Source organism: Pongo pygmaeus, chromosome 18, assembly GCF_028885625.2.
Source record: "Pongo pygmaeus isolate AG05252 chromosome 18, NHGRI_mPonPyg2-v2.0_pri, whole genome shotgun sequence".
Lineage (NCBI taxonomy): Eukaryota > Metazoa > Chordata > Mammalia > Primates > Hominidae > Pongo > Pongo pygmaeus.
In genome coordinates, this window is record NC_072391.2 from 17,217,944 (window position 1) to 17,229,511 (window position 11,568).

The following is an 11,568-nucleotide window of genomic DNA, read 5'->3' on the forward strand; positions in this document are numbered from 1 at the left end:
TCAGATGATGGACAGACACTGATATGGAGGTTCAAATTTCAGGAAACACAGCAACAGCCCAGCCATGGTGCATCTGGGAGAAAACCCCATACAAGCAGGTCCTTTTGCAAGCCGAGTAGGAGAGTGGCATCTTGGCTTGTTGTTGTCTGGGGCAAAAAAAAAAAAAAAAAAAAAAAATGGCTCAGCCCCTGGAGAGACAGTGGGGCCTCACTGGGTGCCCCAAGAGAGGAGAGAAGCTTACATGGAGACCCAAGAGTGCTGGGGGTTTGGCCGGGCACAGAGGCTCACGCCTGTAGTTCCAGTACCTTGGGAGGCTGAGGCGGGAGGATCACTTGAGCCTAGGATTAGGTTTAAGATTAGCCTGGGGAACCCATCTCTACAAAAAGTAAAAAATTAGCCGGGCGTGGTGGCGCATGCCTGTAGTACCAGCTACTCAGGTGGCTGAGGCGGGAGAATTGCTGTGCTCAGTAGGTAGAGGCTGCAGTGAGCTATGACAGCGCCACTGCACTCCAGCCTGGGTGACTACGCGAGACCCTGTCTCTACAAAGAAAAAAGAAAGCAAAAAAGCATGCTGGGTTTTTTCCCATTTCCAGCCTGGCTGTGGGGCCTTTAGCTCCCCAGCCCCTTTTTGGGCCTCAGCTATAAAATGCTGGGGCTGGAGCGGGGAAAACGGGCAGAGGGCTCTCCTTCAGACTGCAGAAGGCAGGGCCTTGCCTCACCTCACACAGAACTGCTTGTTTCTGTTCTGTGAGTTGCGCTGTGTAGGACACTGTTTTGGAAGGAAAGGTTCTTAGCTTCTGTGGCCGGAAAGTCACAGATCTGGGCCATCTAGAAAGCTCTAAGCTCTAAGAAGCTCTTCACAGCATGGGGGCTGTGCATGGACCTAGAGCCAGACAGCTTGGGTTCAAATCCTACTGCTGCCATGTGCTGGCTGTGTGACCTTTGACAACCTGCCTGACCTCTCTGGGCCTCTATTGCTAAGCCTGTAAAGCGGAGATGATACTATTTCCCTTACAGGGTGCTGGGAGAGAGGAGTCTGGCGGCCCATGTGACTGTGACTGTTTGTTAGGTGACTATAATTCTATGACTCACGCTCCACCCGCACTCCACTGCCCAGCCCCCCCCACACCCCCACTGGGTTGTGGAATAGAGCTCAAAGAATGAAATTCTTCTGTGTTATGAGGACGTGTGTTTCCTGGAGGCTACAAGGAAGAGAAAGTGCCAGTAGATGACCCCAAAGTCACAGGGTACTTGTTTATTGTGGATTTTTCCTCCGTTGCTCCTAACCAGAATATAAACTCCAGGGGACTTGGGACCCCTATCTTGTTACCCCAGTTCTAGCTCCTGAAATGGTGCCTGGTTCCCGGGACACATCACCTGAGAGGGTGAGAAAAAGAGTTACCTGACAACTTCAGGAATCAGACCTGGTACAAATTTCACCTCTAGTCACCTTCTTGCTGTGTGATTCGAGGCATGTTACTTTACCTGTCTGGGCTTCAGTTGCCTAATCTATAAAACAGCTGGATTGTTGTAAGGAGAAAATGTAATGTAAAAGTGCTTTTATATTCCAGGGCCCAGCACCCAGTGGGTACTCAGCTTGTGTTTCCATCACTATCTTCCTCCTCCCCACCAGCTCCTCCTCCTCCTCCCCCTCCTCTTTCCTCCTCTCCCTCCCCACTTCCCCCTCTTCCCCTCCCCCCTTATCCCCTCCCCCGTCCTCCCTCTCCCCTTGCTCCTTCCTTCTCCCCTCCCCCCTCCTCCCTCTCCCCCGCTCCTTCCTCCTCCCCTCCTCCCTCTCTCCCTCCCCTACCCTCCCTCTCCCCCTCCTCCTCTCCCCTTCCTCCTTTCCTCCCTCCTCCCCTTCCTCCTCTCCCCCTCCTTCTCCCCTCTGCCTCCTCCCCTCTCTGTCCTCCCATTCCTCCCCCTTCTCCTCCTTTCCTCCTCCCCTTCACCCCTCCCCCTCCCCCCTTACTTCTCTCTTCCTCCTCCTCCTCCTCCTCCTCCTCTATTGGGGTTTCATTCTGCATCAGATGCCAGTTGCTGTGACCTGGGTATGTTTTGTTAAATCAAAACACAGTCATGCAGCACAATCCCTGTGGCCAAGAGGACACCTGTGCGTCATTATTAAGAGGATCAGGCCTCCCATCCTGAGAACACGCTCTTCCTGTGGTTTACAGGGCCCCTGCCCTGAAGCAGGTAACCCGGGCCTCACTCTGGGCAGGCGGGAAAGGCCCCACCTGCCATCCAGCTGGGCTGCTTCTCCTGGTCCTGGTGAAGACTGAGGCCTAGCCAGTTCTGGGATGGTCTCCCACGCCCCGAGGGGAAGGGTTGACCCATTAATTACAGGGCTTGGGAAGCTCACCTGGGCCTCTACCTGTGCCACTGGCTGCAGGTGCCATCACCCACAGACGGTGACCAGGAACTGCCCATGGACTAGGAGCCAGGCCGCCTGCTGACTCGGATATCCTGTCCTGGCCAGAGGCAGATCTCACGGGGAGCACTGCTAGATGGAACCCAGGATGCCTAGTTACATTTGAATTCCAAAGAAATAGCAAATGATTGTTTAGTATAAGTATGTCTTACGCAGTATAGGGACATATTACAAATCCGCAGCATTTGGGACATACTTATACAAATGACAAACAGGCATTTGCTACTTCTCTGCAATTCAGATTAACTGGGCATTCTGCATAGTTTTACCTGTTTTTTTGTTTTGTTTTGTTTTTTGAGATGGAGTCTCACTCTGTTGCCCAGGCTGGAGTGCAGTGGCGCGATCTCGGCTCACTGCAGCTCTGCCTCCCAGATTCATGCCATTCTCCTGCCTCAGCCTCCCAAGTAGCTGGGACTACAGGCGCCCCCCACCATGCCCGGCTAATTTTTTGTATTTTTAGTAAAGATAGGGTTTCACTGTGTTAGCCAGGATGGTCTCCATCTCCTGATCTCATGATCCATCTGCCTCGGCCTCACAAAGTGCTGGGATTACAGGTGTGAGCCACCACGCCCGGCTGGCATCCTGCATAGTTATGTGCTAGATCCAGTAACACTCCCTAAAGCCTCCCTCTGCCCATGAGCTCACCCCGTTTCAGCTCCATCTTGGCAGCAGCAGAAACAAAGCGTTTGGCCAGGGTCAGGGCCAGGCCACTGAGCCAGGATTGGGGTTGGGGGTGTAACCTCAGGCAAGCCTCCTGTCCTCCTGGCCTCAGTTTCCCCATCTGCATAACTCAGCTGGAAGAATCCCGGCTGCATGGACCTTTTTTGAGGATAAAGCGTGTGATGTATGTGGGAAACATGTTTTGGAAATGGAAAGGTGTTATGGAAACATGAGTGACCGGAATTCGTCGTTAATGGGTAACGCAGACCAGTCAGTGGGGGCTGTTTACTGGCAACTGGGTTCCTGTTTTGGAGATTAGTTTTTTTCAATAAGCAACTTGCATTTGTTCCTGAAACATTAGAAAATGGACAGTAGCAAAAGGATGAAAAATTCCCTAATTACATCACTCAGAGACAACTATTTATAGCTTTAGTTTATTTTAATTTTTATTTTATTTTATTTTATTTTATTTTTTTGAGATGGAGTCTCACTCTGTTGACCAGGCTGGAGGGCAGTGGCATGATCTTGGCTCACTGCAGCCTCCACCTCCCGGGTTCAAATGATTCTCTTGCATCAGCCTCCCAAGTAGCTGGGATTACAGGCGCGAGCCACCATGCCTGGCTAATTTTTGTATTTTTAGTAGAGACAGGGTTTCGCTATGCTGGCCACGCTGGTCTCAAACTCCTAGCCTCAAGCGATCCACCTGCCTCAGCCTCCTAAAGTGCTGGGATTACAGGTGTGAGCCACCATGCCCAGCCTATAGCATTCTTTTTCCTTGGAAAACTTTTCCTCCAGGTGTGTGTGTATTTCTTTTTCTTTTTAACAAAATAAGTGGGATCAGAGTCTGCATTCTTTTAGGGAACCAGTTTTTCCTCCTCTGGCCACTTCATGTCTGAAGTTTCAGAGTACACCCAGAGGAAAAGCATCTTTCTTTCTGGTCCATGTGATTCCTGGGATATTGGCGGAGGTCCTATAAAACCATAGCCTGCCTGGCCTCCTCCTGCTATGCCTGCATAGATGCCTGGTTTACGTGAAAAAAAAATTGAGATACAGTTGTGACGAAGTTTAACATTTTAACTATTTTAAACTGTACACTTCAGTGGCATGTAGTGTTTTGCAATCATCACCAATATCTAGTTCTAGAATTTTTTTTTTTTTTCGAGACTGGTTCTCACTCTGTCACCCAGGCTGAAGTGCAGTGGCACCATCTCGGCTCACTGCAACCTCTGCCTCCCAGGTTCCAGTGATCCTTCCACCTCAGCCACCCAAGTAGCTGGGACTATAGCTGTGCGCCACCATGCCTGGCTAATTTTTGTATTTTTTTTTTTTTTTTTAATGTAGAGACAGGGTTTCACCATGGTACCCAGGCTGGTCTCAAACTCCCGACCTCAAGCAACCCACCTGCCTTGGCCTCCCAAAGTACTGGAATTACAGGCATGAGCCACTGCACCCAGCCCAGAACATTGTTATCACCCTAAAAAGAAACCTCATACTCTTGGGCAGTCACCCCCCAATCCTTTCAGCACGGATCCACTTTCTCTCTCTATGGATTTGCCTATTCTGGACATTTCATGCAAATGGAATCATACGATATGTGGCTTTCGGTGTCTGGTTTCATTTTACAAAATGTGTCTGAGGTCCCTGTGTATTGTGGAAAGCATCAATGCATCATTCCTTTTTATGGCCAAATCATTCAATTCTTTTATGGTCAGTACTCCTGGTAGAGATATATTACATTTTTGTCTATCCATTCATTCACTGATGGACATTTGAGTTATCCCTACCTTTTAACTATTGAGAATAGTGCTGCTATGAACATTCTCGTACAAGTTTTCACTTGAGTACTTTTTTTCAGTTTTTTTGTGTGTATACCTTGGGGTGGAACAGTAGCTATAGCATTTTGCGTTCCCACCAGCAACGTTTGAGGGTTTCAATTTCTTCACATCCTTCCCAGTATTTATTTTCCGTTAACTTTTTTTTTTTTTTTTTTTGAGACAGAGCTTTGCTCCTCTCCCATGCTGGAGAGCAGTGGCGCAAGCTCGGCTCCCTGCAACATCTGCCTCCCGGGTTCAAGCGATTCTCTTGCCTCAGCCTCCCGAGTAATTGGGTTTACAGGCATCTGCCACCATGCCAGGCTAATTTTTGTATGTATGTATGTATGTATGTATGTATGTATTTATTTATTTATTTATTTATTTATTAAAGCGCTGATCCTGTTTATTTGGCAGGAAAACGAGACAATCCAGCAGCCCAGGAGGGACAGGTGGACTTAATCCTCCTCCTCGTCGTCTCCAGCCCCGGCCCCACGCTGGCCCTCCTTGGCGTTCTTCCTCTTCACGCGGCCCGGGCGGCCACCCCCACAGGGAGAGCGCAGAGAGAAGTCGATGTGCTTCTGGGAATCCAGGCGGACAATGAAGGACGGGATGTTCACCACCTGCTTGCGGACCCTGATAGGGCGCTGGCGGATCAGCACGCGAGCGTGGTGGATGGACTTGGCCAAGCCCAGCCTGAACACCTGGGTCTGAAGGCGTCTCTCTAAGAAATCCTCTATCTTCAGGCCCAGGATGTAATCCAGCTTCATCTTGCCCTCATCCAGCACCCCAATGCGGACCAGCCGCCGCAGCAGGGCGTTGCCTTCGAACAGACGCCGTGGGTCCTTCTCATCAAGCGTCAGCAGTTCCCGGGCGGCCTTGTGGATCTTGGCCAGGGTAAATTTGACGCTCCAGACCTCACGTTTGTTCCGGAGCCCATACCCGCCGATCAGCTTCAGCTCTTGGTCGAGACGAGATTTCTCGAAGGGTCTCCGCGGGGTCACATAAGTTTTGCGACAAACCCAGCTCCGGGCCACTGGCATGTTGGCTCCGCTTCCCCGTCTCTATTTATTTTTTTTTGAGACAGAGTTTCGCTCTGTTGCCCAGGCTGGAGTGCAGTGGCGCGATCTCTGCTCACTGCAAGCTCCGCCTCCCGGGTTCACGCCATTCTCCTGCCTCAGCCTCCTGAGTAGCTGGGGCTACAGGCGCCAACCACCACGCCCGGCTAATTTTTTGTATTTTTAGTACAGACGGGCTTTCACCGTGTTAGCCAGGATGGTCTCGATCTCCTGACCTCGTGATCAACCCACCTCGGCTTCCCAAAGTGCTGGGATTACAGGCGTGAGCCACTGTGCCCGGCCAAAACTTTTTTTTTTTTGTAGCTATTATAGTGAGTATAAAGAGGTATCTTATTGTGGTTTTGATTTGTATTTCCTTGCTGACTAGTGATGTTGAACATCTTTTCATGTGCTTCTTGGCCATTTGTGTATTTTCTTTGGGGAAAGATCTATTCAAGTCCTTTGCCCTTTTTTTTTTTTTTTTTCTTTTGAGACAGGGTCTCACTGTGTCATCCAGGCTGGAGTGTAGTGACGTGATCTCTGCTCACTGCAGTGTTGACCTCCCAGGCTCAGGTGATCCTCCCACCTCACTTCCCAAGTAGCTGGGACCACAGGTGCCTGCTGCCACGCCTGGCTAATTTTTGTATTTTTGGTAGAGACGGGGTTTCAGCATGTTGGTCAGGCTGGTCTCAAACTCCTGACCTCCGGTGAGCCTCCCGCCTCAGCCTCCCAAAGTACTGGGAGTATAGGCGTGAGCCATTGCACCCAGCCCCAGTGCCCATTTTTAGACTAGGTTGTTTGTTGTTTTTTTATTGCTGAATTGTAAAAGTTCTTTATATAATCTGGATACTAGACCCTTATCAGATATATGGTTTGCAAACATTTTCTCCTCTTCTGTGGGTTACTCTCCTGATGGTGTCCTTGGGCGCACAAAAGTTTTCCATTCTGATGAAGTCCAATTTATTTATTTTTTATTTTATTGCTTGTGCATTTGTTTTCATATTTATAAAACAATTGTCAGATCCAAGGTCATGAAGATTTATGCTGTTGTTTCCTTCTAAGAGTTGTATGAGTCAACCTTTGTATATGATGTGAGGTAGAGATCCAACTTCATTCTTTTACATGTGGATATCCAGTTGTCCCAGCACCACTTGTCAAAAAGACTCTCAGCTGGGCATAGTGGCTCATGCCTGAAATCTCAGCACTTTGGGAGGCCAAGGTGGGCGGATCGCTTGAGGTCAGGAGTTTGAGACCAGCCTGTGGTGGTGCATGCCTGTAACTCCAGCTACCTGGGAGGCTGAGGCAAGAGAATTGCTTGAACTTGGGAAGTGAATGTTGCAGTGAGCCAAGATCACGCCACTGCGCTCCAACCTGGGTGATGGAGTGAGACTCTATCTCAAAAAAAAAAAAAAAAAAAAAAAGACTCTGCATTGAATGGTCTTGGCATTCATTGATCATAGATGTATGGTTTATATGTAGACTCCCAATTTTATTTCATTGATTTATATGTCTATTCTTATGCCAGAACCACATACTTTGATTACTGTACCTTTGTAGTAAGTTTTAAAATCAGAACGTGTGGGCCAGGTGCAGTGGCTCATACCTGTAGTCCCAGGACTTTGGGAGGTGGAGGTGGGAGGACTACTTGAACCCAGGAGTTCAATACCAGCCTGGGCAACATAGTGAGACAACATCTATACAAAAAATTTAAAAATTAGCCAGGCATGGTGGTGCGCACCTACAGTTCCAGCCACTCTGGAGGCTGAGGTGGGAGGGATTGCTTGAGTCCAGGAGTTTGAGGCTGCAGTGAGGTATGATGGCACTACTACACCCCAGAATGGGCAACAGACTAAGACTCTGTCTCAGAAACAAAGTGTAAAAAACAGAAACAGTGGCTCCTCCAACTTCGTTATTTTTCAAGATTGTTTTGGCTATTTGAAATCCCTTGCAATTCCATATTAATTTTAGGATCAGCTTGTCTATTTTTGCCAAAAAAGGCAACTGGAATTTTGATAGAGATTACATTGGACCTGGGTCGGGCACAGTGGCTCACACTTGAAATCCCAGCAATTTGGGAGGCCTAGGCAGGTGGATCACTTGAGTCCAGGAGTTCAAGACCAGCCTGGCCAACACGATGAAACTCTGTCTCTACTAAAAATACAAAAATTAGCCAGGCTTGGTGGTGCACGCCTGTAGTCCCAGCTACTCAGGAGGCTGAGGCAGGAGAATCACTTGAAACCAGGAGGCAGAGGTTGCGGTGAGCCAAGATCGTACCACTGCGCTCCAGCCTGGGCGACAGAACGAGACTCCATCTCAAAAACACAACAACAACGACAACAAAAACAGAGATTACATTGGACCTGTACATCAGTTTGGGAAGTATTGCCATTTGTGATCATTACTTTTACACATCAACGTGGCTAGCCTATAGTACCCATTTATTCAATTAAACACCAATCTAGATGTTGCTGTAAAAGTATTTTGCAGATGTGGTTTATTTTAGTTGACTTTAAGTAAAGGAGATGGTCTCCTTTACTTAATTCAATACTTTATCACAAAGTATTGAATATCTCATGTAATTTACTGAATACTATACTAAAAGTTAAAAACAATGTTGTAAGGGTACTTGAAGTACGGTTTCTTCTGAATGTGTATCACCATCATAAAGTCAAAAAATCATAATTGAGCCATCATTAAGTCTGGTACCATCTGTATATGTATATATCTCCTCTCTCTTTCTTTGAAAGATTTCTGACTGATATACCACTTTAACAATATTAAATCTTCTGGCCCATGAATGTCTTTCCATTTATTTAGGTTTTCTTTAATTTCTTTCAGCAATGTTTTGTAGTTTTCAGTGTATAGGTCTTGAACTTCCTTAGTTAAGCGTTTTCCTAAGTATTACATTCTCTCTCTCTGTCTCTTTTTTTTTTAGAGATGAGGTCTTGCTATGTTGCCCAGGCTAGATTCAAACTCTCATGCTCAAGGGGATCCTTCTGCCTCAGCCTCTTGAGTAGCTGGGACTACAGGTGTGTGCCACCACACCCAGCTTCTATCCTTTTGAGGCTATTGTAAATTGAGCCGTTTTCTTAATCTCATTTTTGGATTGCTCATTGCTAGTATATAGAAATGCAACTGGCTGGGCATGGTGCCTCACACTTGTAATCCCAGCACTTTGGAAGGCCCAGGCAGGAGGACGGCTTGAGCCCAGGAGTTTGAGGCCAGTCTGGGCAACATAGCAAAGCCCTATCTCTACAAAAAATTACAAAATATTAGCTGGGCACAGTGGTATATGCCTGTAGTCCCAGCTACTGAGGAGGCTGAGGTGGGAGGATCACCTGAGCTCAGGAGGTCAAGGCTGCAGTGAGCTATGATCGAGCCACTGTATTTCAGCCTGGGTGACAGAGACCCTGTCTCAAAAAAAAAAAAAAAAAAAGCAACTGATTTTTGTATGTTAATCTTAAATCCCACAACTTTGCTGAACTGGTTTATTAGCAATAATATGTATTTAGTACATTCTTTAGGGTTTTTACATATAGGATCATATCACCTGTGAATAGAGATAGCTTCACTTTATCCTTTTCAATCTGGTTGCTTTTATTTTTCTTGCCTAATGGCAATGGCCAGAACCTCCAGGACAATGTTGGACAGAGGTGGCCAGAGTGGGCATTTTGGCTTGTTCCTGTTCTTAGGGGGAAAACATCCAGTCTTTTACCATTAAGTATGTCATTAGCTGTGGGATTTTCATAGAAGCCCTAAGGTTGAGGAAGTTCCCTTCTATTTCTAGTTTGAGTATTTTTTTTTTTTAATCATGAAAGCATTATTGGATTTCTTCAAATGCTTTTTCTGTCTGTTGAGATGATCACGTGGCCCAGTATACTTTTATCCCCTGGTTGGAAGCCTTGGGTTGGAAATTCAATCTCTGTGGTTTTTTGGGGATCAAAGAAAAGAGTTACAGTCTTATAGCTCTCCCATAAATAATTGCAAGCTCACAGCCATGGTAAGTGTTTAGGATGGATAAAAACACAAAGCTGGCTCCTGTTGCTGCTCAGCAGTTGGGGAAAGAAAAACAAATGAAGATGTGGTAGTATTCAGTAAAGGACAGAAGAAAATTCAGGCTTACTACTGCTTTTTACAGGAAGGAAGGGAGGAAGGAAGGAAGGAAGGAGAAAAGGTTGGGAGGGAGGGAGAGACAGAAAGGAAGGAAGAAAAGCATTCATGCAGGGATGTTTCTTGAACATTATCTCAGAGATTTTCCCTAGGTGTTATGTCTCCCTAGCAATGGTCTGTGATATTCTGTCTTAATGTCAGTATAATAATTGGTACTTTTGCAAGCCTTGGTTGCATCCTGAGAATGGAGGAATGGCAGAGGTTGGGTGTAATCCAATTTCCTGTTCTTCTCTTCTCCCTCCCTCCCTTCCTTCTTTCCTTCTCTCTCTTTCTTTCTCTTTCTTTCTTTCTCTTTTTCTTTCTTTCTCTTTTTCTTTCTTTCTTTCTTTCTCTTTTTCTTTCTTTCTTTCTTTCTCTTCTTTCTTTCTTCCTTTCTTCCTTTCTTTTTCTTTTCCCTCTTTCCCTCTTTCTTTCTTTCTTGCTTGCTTGCTACAGTGCAGTGGCTCGATTATAGCTCACTACAGTCTCAACCTCCGGAGGTCAAGGAATCCTCCCGCCTCAGCCTCCTGAGTAGCTGGCACATGCCACCACTCCAGCACTTTATTATTATTTTTTAATTAAAAAAATTTTTATAGAGATGGAGTCTCACTGTGTTGTCCAGCCTGGCCTTGAACTCCTGGGCTCAAGAGATCCTCTGGCCGTGGCCTCCCAAAGTGCTGAGACTACAGGCAGGAGCCACTGCACCCGCCCCCTTCATATTTTAAAAGCAGTAAAATATTGCCCGCACTAATAACATCTACGTGGCAACCTCCTATGCTTGGGAGAACGTTGAAATCCCTTCCAACTTGGTAACTCGTCCACGGCCGAGGGTGGCCCGTCAGTGGACATGGCTCAAGGTGGCAAGAACTTGGGGCTGGGGACACTTTGCTGAGGGACCCGGGACAAGCCACACTCCCTATCTGGGCCTCACTATCTTTAGGACCTCGGGTAAACGCATGGGATTTGGGCACCGGAGGGTTCTAAGATCCAGGTCTTTGCCAGCATAGGGCTCGGAAGCTCCCTGTCCAAATGGCGTTTGTTTGTGGATGGCCACATCAGGGTTCTGCCCATCTCCTGGCTGTGTGTACTCTCAAAGCCAGGCATGCTTCTTAATTCCCTCTAATGATTTCCCAGACAGCCTGCTGGATCCAGGCTGCTGCTGTTATCACTGCAGCCGGCCGATGGGGCTCCAAGCAGAAGGGCAGACGGCACCCATTTAGGGGCGGATGTGGAAACAGGAGCTACTGATTTCCAGAGCTTTCTTTCAGTGATGGCTGAGAAAGGCCTACCTGGGGGCACGGACCACCCTGGGGGCACAAAGCTGAGAGGCAGCTGATAAGCCTTACCTAATACCTGTCCTGTGCTAAAAACTTTACCATCTTCCCAGTTAACTCCCAGTCGGTCTTAGGAGACAGGACCGCTATTGTGCCCATTTTGCAGACAGGAAGCCGAGCTCAGA

General features: G+C 47.4%; 1 protein-coding gene across 1 annotated transcript; it reads right to left on the minus strand.

Moving 5' to 3' along the window:
• Positions 1 to 5,276: 5,276 nt before the first annotated feature.
• On the minus strand, positions 5,277 to 5,966 carry LOC129015427 (small ribosomal subunit protein uS4-like). Its single transcript, XM_054453350.2, has one exon. The coding sequence runs from the start codon at positions 5,943 to 5,945 to the stop codon at positions 5,361 to 5,363; it is 585 nt and encodes a 194-aa protein (XP_054309325.2). The 5' UTR covers positions 5,946 to 5,966; the 3' UTR covers positions 5,277 to 5,360.
• Between the last annotated feature and the right edge of the window lie 5,602 nt (positions 5,967 to 11,568).